We start from the raw sequence: 18,291 nt of genomic DNA, 5'->3' as shown, positions 1-18,291 counted from the left end.
ATATTACCAAACTTAAAAGGTGGAGAAATCTGTGTATCTATAATTTAGAAACTACCGATTCTACAAACACAAACAATACTGAAAGTCAAATGACAAACTAAGAATATTAAAAACAGTTACAACAAATAGTATATATTCATGATACAAGTAAGGAAAAGATCACCATCTAAATAGGGAAAGAGTAAATGACTTCATCAGCTAATTGAAAGATAAAAATGTATAAATGGATAATAAATGCAGGACAATATTTCAATAAACAGAGGATGGTATTTTCTACCTTGTTAGCAATCAAAAGGGGGCAAAAGAAATAATGACTCCTAGTTTACCTTAGAAAAATCAGCAAATTAAAAAAAATCAGTTGTACTCTGTATTGGCAAAAGTTCAAAGAAACAGGTAGTCTAAGAAGAGGTAATGGGAATAAAAATTTGATCTATTACACTTTGGGGGAGAAATGTGTCTTTTAGAACACCAGTCAAAAGTTCTTACTACCTAAAAACCTTAGCAATGGGAAAATGTTATTTTACTATCAGATGGTCTAAAGCACATGCTGTTGTATGGTAATGTATTGGGTTTAAAACCTACTTTTTTCAGGAGACACGTGTGACTTTGACTGTCCCCGCACCAGCCTGCAGGTGGCGCCGTCACCAGCGCAGACACCACAGTTGTCTTCCTTGGCGTTGCTCCCCAGTTGCCGGTCGCAGCCCACTGCCTGCAGACAGAAGATGGCAGTCAGGAGTGGGTAGAGATATGGGTGTATCAGACCTTATGTATTTCAGAAATCATACTGATGGTGTTATCCTTCTTAAATGTATGTTCTCTTTGATGAGAACATAGATTTTAAAATATATAATAATAAATAGACTTCCCTGGGTGTCCTGGGGTTAGGACCTCTGGATTCGCCTCCCAATGCCCAGGACATGTGAGTTTGATTCCTGGTCAGGGAGCTAAGATCTCACATGCCTCATGGCCAAAAAAAAAAAAAAAATCCCAAAACATAAAACAAAAACAATATTGTTTAATTCAATAAAGAATTTGAAAATGGTCAAATCAAAAAAATCTTAATAATAATAATAATATATAAAGCTTTACAGCACCATGTCATTTATATATAAGATTCTTATCCGAAGACCAAAGAATTAAAGATGAATGGAGGCTGCCCCTTGACACTCTCACCCTTAGTTTTTTACTTATACTTCTATTCAGCTATTTTATATACATAAAATGAAAGGAACATTACAAATACTTCCTCTCTCCTCTTCCCCCAACCCCTTCCCTCTCTTTCTATCCCTACCCTAGTCCTGTTCTCTCATTTCTTCCCCCAGATGACCACTATTTTGAGGCTGATATATATCCTTCTGGTCCAGAGTTTAATTTTTTTCTGCTTTTACTCTCAATCTATACCTGGCATCCCTGGTCTTCAGATCATAAAGAATCTGCCTGCAATGCAGGGGACCCGGGTTCAACCCCTGGGTTGGGAAGATCCCCTGGAGAAGAGAATGGCAACCGATTCCAAGATTCTTGCCTGGAGAATCACATGGACAGAGGAGCCTGGTGGGCTACAGTCCATGGGGTCGCAAAGAGTCAGACACAACTAAGCGACTAACACACATACCTATATCTTATTCATATTGATAAATCCATATCTCTCAATATCCTGTATCTGGATCTTTGAATCTCCTTCTGTATCATTATCTATATTTATACCTACATATCTTTCAGTTCAGTTCAGTTCAGTTCAGTCGCTCAGTTGTGTCCGACTCTTTGCGACCCCATGAATCACAGCACGCCAGGCCTCCCTGTCCATCACCAACTCCCAGAGTTCACTTAAACTCATGTCCATAGAGTCAGTGATGCCATCCAGCCATCTCATTTTCTGTCGTCCCAGTCTCCTCCAGCCCCCAATCCTTCCCAGCATCAGAGTCTTTTCCAGTGAGTCAACTCGTCGCATGAGGTGGCCAAAGTATTGCAGTTTCAGCTTTAGCATCAGTCCTTCCAATGAACACCCAGGATCGATCTCCTTCAGAATGGACTGGTTGGATCTCCTTGCAGTCCAAGGGACTCTCAAGAGTCTTCTCCAGCACCACGGTTCAAAAGCATCAATTCTTCGGCGATCAGCTTTCTTCACAGTCCAACTCTCACATCCATACATGACCATGGGAAAAACCATAGCCTTGACTAGACAGACCTTGGTTGGCAAAGTAATGTCTCTGCTCTTTAATATACTATCTAGGTTGGTCATAACTTTCCTTCCAAGGAGTAAGCGTCTTTTAATTTCATGGCTGCAGTCAGCATCTGCAGTGATTTTGGAGCCCAAAAAAATAAAGTCTGACACTGTTTCCACTGTTTCCCCATCTATTTCCCATGAAGTGATGGGACCAGATGCCATGATCTTTATTTTCTGAATGTTGAGCTTCAAGCCAACATTTTCACTCTCCTCTTTCACTTTCATCAAGAGGCTTTTGAGTTCCTCTTCACTTTCTGCCATAAGGGTGCTGTCATCTGCATATCTGAGGTTATTGATATTTCTCCCGGCAATCTTGATTCCAGCTTGTGCTTTTTCCAGCCCAGCATTCCTCATGATGTACTCTGCATATCTTTACTTGTGTGTATATATATATATATGTGTGTGTGTGTGTATAATTCTTATAAAAACTTTTATAAATAATTTTTAAAATATAAGGAATTAACAAGAGAGATATCTCAGAATACGTTTATACTGACATCCTTCAGTCTCTTGTGAATTATTACTTTTTGTGAGTGAAATTAATTGAAGTGAAGTGAAAGTTGCTCAGTCGTGTCCAACTCTTTGCGACCCCATGAACTTATTAGTCCATGGAATTCTCCAGGCCAGAATACTGGAGTCGGTAGCGTTTCCCTTCTCTAGCAGATCTTCCTGACCCAGGAATTGAACCAGGGTCTCCTGCATTGCAAGCGGATTCTTTACCCACTGAGCTATGAGGGAAGCTTTTGTGAGTAGTGTGTGTGTATCTGCTGAACTGTGAGCTTCCTTATATGAGAAAAAGGGCTACATCTTGTATTTCTTTTTATTAAATATGAATTTTACATGACATACGCCCAGTAATATTAACAATAACTAATGAGTTGGTTTATTTCTAACTCTCTGCACACATTCAGTGTTATTTGTATTTATATGCCCGGTGATTAAGTGCAGAGACCTTGGAGGCAATCAGCCCGATTACAGTAACTACCCAGTCCTAACACCCCTTTCAAGATGCAGAATGTACAACAATGAAAACTACTCTAGGAGACTCATTTTCCTCAAGAGTAAAATAGGGACACTTAGACATACTTCACACAGAGTCTATTCTAGGAATGAAACAAGAAAATACATGTAAATCTCCTAGTACAGTGATTAGAATACTCGAACGGCTCAACAAAAGAGAGCCCCTTGAATCACCTCTCTCTGTTTTTCATTTTGCCTGGACTCTCGGGTTGAGCCCCTACGCTTTGGCTTGGGGGAACTGCCGGATCAGAGTCTGTATCCAAGGTGTTGACGGGAATATAAAACTGGAGGAAGTCGAAACCACATCTATAGACTATTCTTTCCAAAGTGCTGCTGCTGAAGGGAAGGAAAAAGATCAAATGAGAGTTTCAGGGAGAGGTGGGAAAAGTTCCAAGGACGTTTGAGGAAAAGCCTATGACTAGAGATATTTTCCGGAGAAGGCAATGGCAAGCCACTCCAGTGTTCTTGCCTGGAGAATCCCAGGGAAGGGGGAGCCTGGTGGGCTTCCGTCTATGGGGTCACACAAAGTCGGACACGACTGAAGTGACTTAGCAGCAGCAGCAGCAGAGATATTTTCAAATTCACAGAGGGATGTCGTGAAGAAAGGCTTTACATTTGTTCTGTGTATTTTCAAACGGTGAAAGCTACAGGTTTAGGTGTAATTTAGTTCAAGACGAGAATGTTTTTAGAGTCAGAGTTATCCAACAATAAATATTCAATCACAGGCTAGGTAGGAGACTTTGGAACAGGAAAACTGGAGAGGGGATTAAATTATTTGATGAGCAACTGAATCCTCTGAGACCCTTTCATTCTGATTATATGATTTTTTATAAAGATAATAGTGACATAGTAATAATAATAGTTGATTTTAATTGAATGCTGGTGCTATGCCAAGCATGTAATACACATTATTTCATTTAATTTTCATGGCCACCTTTTGATACCTTTTATCTCTATTTTACAAATTAGGCATCTGTTTCTGAGGTTACATGACTTTCCAAAATTACACAGCTAGTATATTGTTTGAATATCCAGGTCCTCTGACACCAGAATCTTATCACTATGCTCTACCTTCCTCACCTTTAGTATCAGCAGATGCAAAAGAACAAACCCAGTTACACAAGCTATTATATTAATATTTACTAAGTACATGTGGAATAACTTAAGAGTGATTGATTTTGGAACCATACTTGCATGGTTAAGATTCAATCAATGAGTAACTTGTGTTCAAGCAGCTTTCTCCAAGGGGAGTAATTCTACCATTAAATTATAGAAATATTGTTCCTGGGCCAAGCTCTGTCCTCACACATGTGAGTCCCTGAGCACTTCGCATTTCATGAGAATGAGAATTGCTCTTTATCTGGTCATCCAGGAAGGGTGTGGGTTTAGGAGCTAGGATGGGCTTATTTTGAAGAGTGTTTAGAGCCTTGTAAGATCTTGGGCAATCAAATACCTCCCTGAGCACTGATATTTATTTCATAATTTTTAAAGCTACAGTTCATCCAAATCTTGCAGCCAAAAAAAGCATGTGAAAACATCACAGAAAAATAATATCTGAAAAGATCTGATTGCCTTGTGATTCTTAGGAGATAAGCCAAAACTGCCCTTGAAATTGAGGGACTACTGAATATTGGCTCTCAGATCTCTTCATAATCAATGATGAGCAACTTTTTAAGAATTGTCTGAAGCATTTTCAAGTTCAGTGACTTCTCCTGAATTCAAGATCTCTAGCTGTAATGATTTAAAAATCACTAATTGATAAACATGTTGATAAATTGTATTAATATCCACACAGCCAATTTGTATAGAGCCAGGCGTTACAGAGTCTAAATTAATAAGATGGGATTCCTATTTTACAGTGCAGTTGATGAGACAAGTTACACAAGATAGGGGATAATATAAATAAAAATTTAAGATATATGAGCAGTGCTTTGGGGAATAAATACTCATATATAAATCGTCACTTCAGCGAAGGATTATTTCATAGTTCCAGCCTATGATTTCTTACGCTGTTCACAGAAGTGTTTAAATAAGGGTCTTCACTGCAGATGGAGCAAAGTATGAATTTCCCAGAGCAGTCAAATTTAATCCTTCAAGAAGCAAATAATTTTTTGAGTCAACTTCTGTTTGAGATCTCTGAAAATTGAATTCTACATTATAAAAAATTCTAACATTTCTGCCTGAAAAATCAGAGTATATGGAGCTAAGGCAGTCATTAGGAATATTCATAAATAATTAGTTTCTCCCTTCAGCCCATGGAGGACTGCACTTCCCTACTCCCTTAGAAATAAGTGTGGTCACTGACTGTCTTTGGCCAACAAAATATGAGTCTAAGTGTCTGCATCACTTTGGTTAGAAGCTTCAAGGGTCAGCACATGAGTCACACATTCCCCTCCTCACTACTGTAGTTATTATGCAAAATGTGTGTGCAAATAAAGGCTCCTTCAGTCTGGGTCTCTGAGACATGCAAAGGCAGAGACCCCTGCTGACCCACATTGGCCAAGTAGCATGAGTTAAAAGTAATCTTTGTTTTAGCCATGGAGCTTTGGGGAGGGGGTTGTTTATTACTGAAGGAAAACCTAGCCTGTATTATATCGGAGTTCTACTTAACTATTGATGGATAGAGCAAGGTCATTAACATCATGGTGTTGCTTGAAATTGAACACTTCACACTAAAATCCTGTTGACAAAAACCTTGACATGTTTATACATGGTTGATCCCTTGAGCACATCATCAAGCAGGTATATATTCTCCAGCTCATGACAGCCCTTATGACTCACTATGACTACACCTGAGCAGTCTTCCTCCCTTAAGGGGTGTAGATATTTGAGTTTCAACCTCTATCCTAAACTGTCTAAGCATCACTAATCTAGTGTGCTATCGTCTACTAGAATCGCATCTCATTTCCAGTTACAAGCTTCAGTGATACTTGCAGCAACACAAAAAGTACAAATATCATCAATACAGCACAAAGGTTAAAAAAACAGATTTTGGAATTCAGTTTCTTGGGTTCAAATCCCAGCTCTACCATTTTCTAGCTGTATCATCGTGGCAAATCACTTAGCCTCTTCAAATTCCAGTTTCCTTATGAACAGAGTGAGGATAATAACTACCCCGGCTTCCGAGTGAGTGATGACCTAACACAGCCAAGGGTTTAGACAGTGCCTGACCCCGAGTAAGCATCAGTATGTGTTGGATACTATTCTTTTTACTATAAACAGAGAGTGATTTCTTCATTTACCCAGTTGTCAAGGAATTCAATAAATCTGAAAGATACTTTGGACTTGTTTTGCAGATCTGGTTCCAAACAGGTCCTATTTCTGGTAAAAACCAGGCCCCCAAAGCAGAAGCAAATTTCATTGAGTGAGTATAGTTGTCTCATGCTAGATGCTGTACTCAGACTCATGGCAGGTTGTTCTTAGGAGCACGGTGACACAGTCATGTAAATAAGCAAACTCTAAACACACTTGCAAAAATTGTTTGTAGTCTTTACCACGTGAACATCAGGGCTCAGTTCACTGATCCAGAGGCAACCAGAGAGAACCACACAGCTTTATTTCTCCCATCCCAATAACTATGGACAGCCACAGCCACACTGTCCAGGAAAGGGAATTTATGTGAACATTATCCCGTGGAAGGAAAGATACTGAATTCAACTGAGAAGCATGTGAGTCACTTCTGAAGAAGTGTATACAATTCTTTTGACCTGAACAGCCTTACCAGAAAAGCACTCAGCTTTCAGCAAGGTACCACCTGCCCAAAAAATCTGCTTGCCCATCAGACTCACAAAAACATGATAGGAAGCACACATTCTACTTTAACTTTTTTTCCATCTGATCCAACTTCCCCAACCAAGGATCAAACCTGAACCCTGCCCTCTGCATTGGAAACATGGAGTCTTAACTATTGAACCTCCAGGGAAGTCCCAAGAAGTACATATTCTAGAGGGACTAATAGAGCATTGAAAACAACTTTTATCCTGTGCACCTGCTCAGTTGCTCAGTCGGGTCGGACTCTTTGTGACCCCATGGACTGTAGCCTGCCAGGCTCCTCTGTCCATGGCATTTCACAGGCAAGAATACTGAAGTGGGTTGCCATTTCCTCCTCCAGGGGATCTTCCTGACCCAGGGATCAAACCTGGGTCTCCTCCACTGGCAGGTGGATTCTTTACCACTGAGCCACCTGGGAAGTCCTCTTGTTATCCCAACTTAACCTATTATCTGTTCCGACCCCATCTTCCCCAGATAATCTGCCACATTGCCACTTGACTGACCTTCCTAGAGACAATCCCAACTGAGCTATTTCTTAAAAAATTCTTCACTGGCTCCTCTCACAACTTTCAGAATTAGTTCATGATTGGTTTCCACTTACATCTGCAGTCTCAACTTCTAGCATTGTCCCACAGGTATTTTTTTCACCTCAACTCTACAGAATGAGTCAAAGATGCTTAAACACACTTACTGTCACATCTCTTTAAAAATTCTATTCTTCTGCCTGGGATTCTCTTCCTCATCTTGGTTTATGTAACTTCTACTCAAGTCTTCAAAGCCTCAGTGTCCAAACATTACCTGGATTGCACTGCTCCTCTTTAGCCCAGACTAAATTGTTTTTAGTGAATCAAAAATTCACTGTCAAAAACTTGGAAAACTAAAAAGCATAATCTCACTGACCAAAAATGCTATTATTATTATTTTGTGGAAGAGCCCAAAAGTTAACTGGTGGTTATAAAGGGAAATCACTGACAGCACATACAATAAAATAATAAAGTCAAACTCCAAACTTTGGGAAGATTAGTCAACAGTAAACATCAAATAAGATGGTTTAAGAGTAGAAGAGAAAGGAAGATCGATTTTAGGCCACCAAAGGAGATTGGCTAGTCTAGTTTTGAGGTAAAAAGGTGAAAGTAGAGAGGGAAAAAAAGTGAAATGTGAGAAATCTGATAGAAGTACCAGGATAGAGGACATGTAAGCAAATACACTCGGGGACCACAACGTGAATTCAGGAAGGTGACACTGAGAATTGTGGTGTCATAAACAGAAATGAATGGATAGCAGTTTGAATAACTAGTGGATCTGGAAAGAACAATACTAGCTCATTTGAGAAGGGGTGGGGACTGGAGGAATTCCCATGGTGTATTGGAGGAATCTGTGGAATCTCCCAGAATGGAAATCAAACTTGAACCAGAAAATTCAAGATTGGAGGGTGAGACAGAAATAAAAGAGAGACCAAGAGATATGAACAACCTTTGCATTTGCAAGTAGATAAGACTCATTTATTCAACCAGTTTTTAACCGAGGACCTTTGATGGGGACAGACATTGTGGGAGTACTGGGGTATGGCAGTGAGTTGAAATGTACAAGTTAAAAAGATAAAGAATGCCACGGCAGCTCAAAAAACAAGATCCAACTATGTTGTCTGAGGGTAGAATTGACTCAGCAATGGATTACATGTATAGATTGAAAGAGAAGACTCAAGAATGATTTTTTAAAAAAGGTACAGATGAACCTATCTGCAAAACAGAAATAGAGACACAGTTGTAGAGAACAAACGTATGGACACCAAGTGGGGAAAAGGGGGTGGGATGAACTGGGAGATTGATACTGACACATATACACTTCTATATATAAAATAGATAACTAATGAGAACCTACTGTCTAGAGAGTAACACAACACTGTAAACAACTGTACTCCAACAAAAATTTTTTAAGAAAAGAATGACTCCAAGGTGTTGTGGTGAGCAACTGGAGATTGTTTTCCAGATGGAGGGATATAGGAAGGAGAAGCTCATCTGATAAGCAAGACCACAGTTCTTCCAAGCATAAGAAGTCAGAGATACCTGGAAGGCTCTGACATTTAGTAGATGGTTAGGGACATTTGCTACTGTTAACTGCTGTTTTTGTTATGAACATAATAGGGTAGAGGGAATAGTAATCATTCCCTATGTTGACAATTTTTTCCCAGTGATCAAAGGAATGGAGTAGAATTCTCTCCCTTCCCAACAATCCCCACGCTGTCTCAGCAACCTGTCGTAGTCCCCTGAGTCCTCACCCCCATTACAAGCCGTGGGGGGTTATACCTCAGTCACATTCATCACAAGTCTGCAAAGATCATTCTAAATAAAGTCTGCTGGAGTATAATTATGCTAATTACTTAGTAAATAAGCCACTGCTCCCACAGGCCTCAAACAATGAATTACTTTTAACAAGAAAATTCAGAGAACCTATCAATACCAATAAATCAGTAGTTCTCAAAGTGGGGTCTCTGGGCTAGCAGCATCAGCACCTCCTGGGAACTTGTTAGAAAGCAAATTTTGAGGCCTTACCCTAGAACTTTTGGGTCAGAAGCTCTGGAATTGGGGTTCAGAACATTGTGTTTTAACAAGTCCCTCAGGTGATTCTGATGTACTTTCAAGTTGGAGAACCACTGATCTAGAAAAATCCACAAGTCATATATTATAGTTTTTTGACTCTATATGGGCAAAATTTACTTATTTTGAATAAGTAAAATATAATCTACAGATGAGTAACACTCCTTAAAATACATTTTACATTAAAATCCTCAAAGGCAATATTTCGTCTGCATGAACAGAAGTACAGAAGAGAAAGGTTATCTTTACTGACTGGTTGCAGCACCAGCTGGAGACAGGGGCCTGGGAAGCAGGTGTGGCTTACCTGGCAGATGCCACTGATACACATGTCCAAGGAGTCAGCGGTACACCGAGTCCCATCCAGGACTTTGGGTGCCAGCTCCACCACCAAGTTTTGTCCCCGGGCCTGACACCTGAGCGCACAGGGGGCGGCAGGGTCGTTGTACTGTGGAAGCCATTCATAATAACGTCCCTGGTACTGAACATCATTGTAGGCTGAACACTGCTGGGCTCGGAAGTCCTCTGCATCCGGAGGGCAGTCCTAAGGCAGAGAAAAAGGGCCACAGGCACATCACGAGGTGAACTGGGCCAGCACAAGGCTGAGCAAGAGTCCCATGGGAGCAGACCCCCACCTCCTTCTCTCCGGAAGTCACTTTATTCCTTCGTTGCTTTCTTTTTTTAAACTTCAGAATCTGAAGGAATCTGTGGAATTCTTCTACTGTGGAATTTTCTGATCACGGAGGGAATCACCTAATTTATTCTGATTATTTTTCCACTCAGGTAGTTTTTTCCAGATAATTAAAGCTTCAGTTCAGTTCAGTTCAGTCGCTCAGTCGTGTCTGACTCTTTGCGACCCCATGAATCACAGCACGCCAGGCCTCCCTGTCCATCACCAACTCCCGGAGTTCACTCAAACTCATGTCCACAGAGTCGGTGATGCCATCCAGCCATCTCATTCTCTGTCGTCCCCTTCTCCTCCCGCCGCCAACATTTCCCAGCATCATAGTCTTTACCCTATGTAAATGCCAAATTCTGCTCTATTTTAAGCATACTGAATATAAATTTTTAAACATATTACATAACCTCTTTGTTTTTGAAACAAGGGAAATGGAATATTTTTGGAGTTTTCCCAGTGACCTAAGGTCTTCCATAGTTAATATTAATCATCATCCATGCCTTCAGGAGCCATTTCAACGTAAATGATTACTAGCCATTATTTTAACTGGCCCCAAATTGCTGCACTGATGTGGGAACTTGCATTTGTTTCCCTGTTCTTGTCATCTAGTTCATAGCCTTTCCTCTCTTGCTCTCAGGCCCCCAGCCATCACTTTACTGGAACCCAGTGCCTGCCTTTGACTGGCTCTAGAATGGAAAGAGGAAACAGAGCTTTTTCAAATCTTGTCTACAATAAAAAGCAAATAAACAACCCCTAGGAGCTCTCATGTGAAAGTCGTGGCCAACTGTTTGTGACCCTACTCCATGGAATTCTCTAGGCCAGAATGCTGGAGTGGGTAGCCTCTCCCTTCTCCAGGGGATCTTCCCAACCCAGGGATCAAACCCTGGTCTCCCGCATTGTAGCCAGATTCTTTACCAGCTGAGCCACAAGGGAAGCCGAAGAATACTGGAGTGGGGAGCCTATCCCTTCTCCAGGGGATCTTCCCAACCCAGGAATCGAACTGGGGTCTCCTGCATTGAAGGCAGATTCTTTACCAACTGAGCTATCAGGGAAGCCCCAAGGAGCTCTCATACTAATGGTAAAAAGTGTTTGTACAAGTTTTGATGACTCAAGAATCTTATTTAATTACTAACCAATCTCACCAGACATTTCCAAAGCAAGATGCTAAATGACAAAAATGCTAATTTACTCTTCAAAACTGAGCACAGACTTCCCAATTAATGGGAATGAATTCACTTTTTAATTGAAAATACATTCAAAGAGGTGATTTTTTTTTTGTATTGCAAAAGAAATAAATGTTCATTGTAAAAACTCTGGGAATAGTTTCTATTCAAAAAAAGAATAAATAATGATTCTTATACATAAATCTTTGACCAAATTTTATTATTTCACAAGGACAAACTTCTGGAAATAAAATTTCTGAGAAAAAGGGTATGTTTCATGAGCATTTCAAAATATTGCCTCATTGCCCTCCAGAAAGGTCTTCTTATTATCATCAGTATACATAAGTTCCCTTTCCTCAGTATCTCTTCTCGGTTTGGATATAATTTTCCAAATTTTTTTTCTAATCCTAAGTGTTAAATAGAATTTCAATTTTTTTTTTATTTCAGTGTTTTAATTTGCATTTCTTTTCATTATTTAGGTTTAGTACCTTTTCATGTATATTTGCTTCTTGCATTAATTCTCAAAAATTTGGTTTTTGTCTTTCATTTATCTATGGGAAGTTTGTGTTTTTATTATTTTAACAGATAAAGCTATTAAATTTCATAGTGAAGTTATCAACTCTTTGTTGTTTGTATTGAAAATATTTTTCTCATTTAATTTTGTTTCCGGTGCTTTGTGAAGTCAAGAAGCTTTAAATTTTTATATAGTCATATCCATATTTCCTTTCAAGGTTTCTTTCTTTACTAACGATATATGCTTTTCCCACCCTGCCATGAAAAAAGATAAACACGTAAATGTATTTTTCTAGTTCTTTTACAGTTTAGCAATTATGTTTAACTCTTTGTTGCATTTGGAATTTATTTTGATCTATGGGGTAAGGGATTCCTGGTGGCTCAGAGGTTAAAGCATCTGCCTCCAATGCGGGAGATCCGGGTTCGATCCCTGGGTCGGGAAGATCCCCTGGAGAAGAAAAGGGTAACCCACTCCAGTATTCTTACCTGGAGAATCCCATGGACGGAGAAACCTGGTAGGCTACAGTCCACAGGGTCGCATGGAGTTGGACACGACTGAGCGACGGAACGGAATGAACGGAATGGGGTAAGGCAGAACTCTATTTTTCTGCAAATAGTTATTAACAGATTATCAGCCAGGATTTTAAAATATAATTTCTTCTATTTATCTCCTTTTCACTAATTGATTTTTGCATTTTACTGTGTTTATGCTTTGGAGCTTTATAAAATGCCTCAAATCCTTTTTGAATATAGTATTGTCCATGGAATTCTCCAGGTCTGAATACTGGATTGGGTAGCTTTTTCTTACTCCAGGGGATCTTCCGAACCCAGGGATCAAACCAAGATCTCCTGTATTGCAGGCAAATTCTTTATTAACTGAGTTATCAGGGAAGCCTTTTTTGAATATAGGTAGTCTTTGGGGTCGCAGAGAGTCGGACACGACTGAAGCGACTTAGCAGCAGCAGCAGCAGGAAATATATAAGATATAATTAATAAACTTTCTCCTAGAATTAGTTGTATTACTTTGTTGTAACTCAATCTAAAATCTTATACTGTGTCCACATTTTTCTTTGTTTTAGCAAGATTAACCCTTAACCAAGGTTACACATATGAAAGAATCAAGTTGAAGAAGATTAAGACTGGATGACATTTTTCTCTTGGACTAAAGGCTTTGTCTTCCATCTAGCCATAGAGAAAATCATCAGCAATAAAAATATCTCAACTCCTCTTTCCTCAACCATGGCCTATTCTCTCTATATCTGACTCTTTGAAATCCAAACCAGAGAATTTAAGTGAAAGTGAAGTCGCTCTGTCGTATCCGACTCTTCGTGACCCTATGGACTGAAGCCTACCAGGCTCATCCATCCATGGGATATTCTCCAGGCAAGAACACTGGAGTGGATTGCCATTGCCTTCTCCATTTAAGAGAGCAAGGTAAAAATAACTTCCCTGGCATCAGGCCCACTTACCATCCTAAGCGTGCTCCAGGAACTGCAAGTGCTAGCTGACTCCTGAATGTCTTAAATCCCCCAAACTAATGAAGCTTTACAAATCAGCTAATTAACAGAAAGCAGCTAGGAAGCCAGCCGAAGCTGAGCCCTTACTGAAGGGGTGGCCAGGTTGGTCTGTGTGACCCAGCCTCCTTTGCCAAGGCTGACTGTCAGATGCAAACAACTAGTCCATGCCAGGTCAACCTTTCCCAGGAATTTGGAATTGCAACAGAAGAGTTGAAGCTGAGAACTCACATTAGTCTGGGCTAGGCTAGTCATTTTTTTATCTGATGCATGTTGAAGCAAAGTGAGATAACACAGCAAAGAAGAAATAACTAGACATGAAAGAAGGTCAGATCATAAACCATGGGTTTCAACTGAAGGAGTAAGTAACCCAGGCTTCACTTTCTGATTCCTGTGTCCTCAAGATGTGCTTATGCCTAAATTCCACTAAACATCCACCCACCCATTCAGTGAATTCCATTTTTTTAAGCTAATCTGAGTGGGCTTCTATTCCTTACAAATGATGACCCCCGATTAAGACAGCCATATATCTGGACAGTGTTTTCTTGTTTACCAGGAAGTATCACTGATGTTCTCTCGTCATAACCACCCTTCACATGGGGTAGGTCTGGATTATCACTAGCTTTGTTTTCAAAAAGGGAGGAAACAGATCCAGAAGGTCTTCAGTCACTAGCCCAAAGACAGACAACTAGAATATGACAAAGCCAAGACTGAGTCCCAAAGTAATGAGCATTCCATTCCATGATACTGCTTTCTAGTCATTCTGGGGGACAGTGACTACTTATATTAATGCTTTCATTCACATGATCTTCCAGTGTCAACACTAAGCCTGTCTAGTCTGTTTCAGCTGGGTCCCATGCCCTGGATCAAGACAATCTAGGGATCCTAGTGTCTAAAGTTTAGCTGATGTTTAGGAAGCTTGGATGCCAAACATCCTTCTGCTTTCCTTTCCCCGAGAAGTATTTCTTCACATCAGTTAAGTTCAAGACAACACTTATTTATTAAATATATTTTATGGGTTTTGCCCAGGTGACATGCTGTGAGGAACACAAAAGAATATCATCCATAAGCTACCTAGTGAGCCTGTTATCTTATTGGAGATGTAGAATCTATGTACATAGAATTCATTGCAACAGTAGGTTATCTATTGCTGTTTGTAGACTTATAGCAGGACTCTGCAATGAAAGAAATAAAATTGTTATCCAAGAATTAAATTTAAAATTGAATAAATAGAGTTGATTAAGAAAGAATCAATCTGATAAGGAAAGAATAGATCCCAATCAGGAAGACTTGACTCAGTCAGGAAGAAGCTGCCAGACTGGGAGGCACAGAAATGGAAAAGGAGAAAGAGGAGGAGAGAGATGAAGAAGAAGATAAGGAGGGGAAGAGATGGGGGAAGGGAAGATGGAGAGGGAGGTGGAGAGGGAATGAGATACAGCAGACAACAAACAGCACCCATTCAAGGACCATTCTAAAGACAGAGGTCTCCCTTCCTTTCTAAAGCCATGCTGCTGCTGCTGCTGCTGCTAAGTCGCTTCAGTCATGTCCGACTCTGTGCAACCTCATAGACGGCAGCCCACCAGGCTCCCTCATCCCTGGGATTCTCCAGGAAAGAACACTGGAGTGGGTTGCCATTTCCTTCTCCAATGCATGAAAGTGAAAAGTGAAAGTGAAGTCACTCAGTCGTGTCTGACTCTTAGTGACCCCATGGACTGCAGCCCACCAGGCTCCTCTGTCCATGGGGTTTTCCAGGCAAGAGGGCTGGAGTAGGATGCCATTGCCGTCTCAGGCTAAAGCCATGATAATACATCAACTAGTATGGACGAATTAGGGAGAGAAGTTGAGACAGAGACTATCTGATAAACTATGCAAGAGAGACCATTTCCTAAGAGATGATTTATATAATTGGATTGGACCAAACTTTAATTTGGATTAGATATATTCCCCTAGATAACCAGTGAGTAGGGACTCACGAGAAATACAATTTTTGTATAAGCAAATTTGAACAATTTATCTTATCTTCCTATCCATGTTGTAGTATGAGCTAGATTTCATGATCCTCTTACACAGCAAATGCCAAATTTCCCAACATAAAAATAAATTACCATAGGTGGCCATTATCAGCTAGAATAAGCAAATGATGCATCATGAAGAAGTAACAGTTCAGAAGGGACCTAAAGGGTGATATGACGTGAATAGGACAAGATGTGAGAGACAACATAAGCAAAAGGCAAACAGTAGAAATAAGTTCAATATCTATGAGGCACAGCCTTGTCCAGCCAGGGTGAATAAGATATAAATCTCACCAACTGCTGGAGGGCCTGAAATGCAAGTGAGGGGAACTGAAAGCAATAAAGACCTACAGTGGGGAGTGACACAGAAAAGGGACACAATACATGGCATTTTAGGAGGACCAGGATGATAGCAAGATGGGCTGGAGCTCTGGAGACAGATATGAGAGGAAGAGGTCCTTGCCTAAAGCAGGAGCAATGGGGAAAGAAAAAAAAAACAGCTCTAAGAAAAAACTGTCAGAAATTAGCCTATGAATATAGGATCCAGAGTATAAAGGATCTTTCAGGGGTCACAACAAATGTTACCTCTTCTGGAAAATTGTCAGGGAGCCCAGGGAACCCACTGTGCACAATTACACACACCTCAGTCTGTGTTAGTATAAAAATGTGTTCAGGCTACAAAAACACTCTTTCCAAATTATAATATACTCATTTTAAAAAATATGTTCCCTTTGCTCTCTTCTGCTGCTGCTGCTGCTGCTAAGTCACTTCAGTCGTGTCCGACTCTGTGTGACCCCATAGACAGAAGCCCACCAGGCTCCCCCATCCCTGGGATTCTCCAGGCAAGAACACTGGAGTGGGTTGCCATTTCCTTCTCCAATGTGTGAAAGTGAAAAGTGAAAGTGAAGTCGCTCAGTCGTGTCCGACCCTTAGCGACCCCATGGACTGCAGCCTACCAGGCTCCTCCATCCATGGGATTTTCTAGGCAAGAGTACTGGAGTGGCTTGCCATTGCCTTCTCCGTTGCTCTCTTCTAGCTTTACCTTTAATCCCATAAAGCCTGGTATAAAAACATATGAGTGAGTGAATTCAGGTGTAAGGCCTCCTTGCTGATGTGCATGACTGCCCTTGGAACTTCTCCACTTCTCCATATACCCCTGATAAGGATAATTCTTCCCTGAGGCCTAAGTGGCCCAGTCCTGGCTGCAAGAGTCCATGCTGAGTGCTGATCAGAGGGTCATGTCTGATGACAGCCATTATCTGAAGCCATAGGTCTGCACACTGGCATGTTCTGTTCCCTTCACCTCACAGGCCTTCCAGCCCAAAGTCTCATCTCCCCTAATCACTTTCAACTTTGTAGGGAGTATGAGGATTAAACTTACTTATTCATTAAAAGGCACTCAGAATAATGCCTAGGATTTTTAGTAGTACTTAATGAGTCTGAGCCTTTGTTGTTGCTATTATTATTGATCTTGGTTAGGAGTTAGAAAGCTGATACACATGTGAAAAATTACATGGTCCTAAAGCTGAAAGCCTGAGCCTTCAAATAACCAGGAACAGAAAAGTATTAGCAACCTTGGAAACAGGACCGAATTTCAGGTCTCCAGGGCTCACCGGCAGAGGCTTCTGCTTCTCAATACAGCACACTCCCCTATGTGGCCACTGAGTGACATCCCTTGGATGGAATGGGAGATCTTGCAGTCCCATCACATAGAGCTTTCAGGTCCCCAGCACTGTAGGTGCAGGCATCTTTGGATCACAAAGCAAGTTTCCCTTATAAAAGAGTGCCTGACCTGGGAATCACTGAAGGCAGCTTCCTTCAGAGGAGTGGGTGACGTGCCCCATCCCCAGGGACAGGGGAGCCACTGACTGCTGAACGAGTGTGGCCTGTTTCAGTGAGGACACTGGAAGCACTGAGAAGCAACAGCAGGACTCATAACTCAGTTCTCCCTCCACTTGATGAGGGCTGAAGAACAGTTCCCACTCCTGCTCTCTGGACTCTCTGGAGATTTCAACAAGGTTATTCTAAATCCCTAATTAATGAAACAGGAAGCATCTCAAGTAATTACATGTAAAAAAAAAGAAACGAAGATGTGACTATATTTGAACCCTGAGTTCATTCTGGCTACATCCACTTATGGGGCTTCCCAGGTGGTTCTAGTGGTAAAGAACCCGCCTGCCCAAGCAGGAGACATGAGAGACATGGGTTCGATCCCTGGGTCAGGAAGATCCCCTGGAGGAGGGCACGGCAATCCACTCCAGTATTCTTGCCTGGAGAATCCCATGGACAGAGGAACCTGGTGGGCTACAGTCCATGGGGTCAGAAGAGAGTTGGACACGACTGAAGTGACTCAGCATGCACACATGCACATAGACTTATGGTATTGGACACCCTTGCAAGGTTTCTATAATCATTTCTGTAAAGGAACAGATCTTACAGATCATCAACCCTGCAGCTAGGGCTGCATTTATCCACGTGGTCTGCAGCAGGGCTTGAGTATGGTGGCTGCAGATACTTGGCACATGGAGAGGGAAGGGTACCCTGAACACTACTGATATGAGAGACCTGCCACGGGGTGCCCTTCTTCCCTGTAAAGAATGTTGTTGGAAACTCTGCATTTGTAATGGCAAGTGCAGAAATTAACGTACTATTCTAATGAATTCTCTCTAACAACCCTCGTAGGACTCCAACTCTGAGAAACTGAAGAGGGTGACATTTACATGACTGTCCTCTCCACTAGCTCCCACCTCCTAAGCATCTCCTTCTTACCAGCCTAGAGGTGGTAAAGACTTCTGCAGATT

The 18,291-nt window shown here is 41.0% G+C and overlaps 1 protein-coding gene across 5 annotated transcripts in view; it reads right to left on the bottom strand.

The window, feature by feature from the left end:
• The window catches only part of LOC129550338 (ADAMTS-like protein 3), a 408,047-nt gene that overhangs the window by 224,970 nt on the left and 164,786 nt on the right, over positions 1–18,291 (bottom strand). For all 5 annotated transcript variants that reach the window (XM_055417913.2, XM_088829596.1, XM_088829595.1 and 2 more), the window contains 2 exons: positions 9,917–10,153; positions 583–709 (listed from right to left, as the gene is read on the bottom strand). In XM_055417913.2, coding sequence (XP_055273888.2) covers positions 583–709; positions 9,917–10,153 — 364 coding nt within the window. The remainder of the gene's footprint in view (positions 1–582; positions 710–9,916; positions 10,154–18,291) is intronic.

This window comes from Moschus berezovskii, chromosome 21 (genome assembly GCF_049115385.1).
Source record: "Moschus berezovskii isolate FMDL1 chromosome 21, NW_MosBer_1.0, whole genome shotgun sequence".
In the NCBI taxonomy this organism is placed as follows: Eukaryota; Metazoa; Chordata; class Mammalia; order Artiodactyla; family Moschidae; genus Moschus; species Moschus berezovskii.
This window is presented reverse-complemented; position numbering and strand designations above follow the sequence as displayed.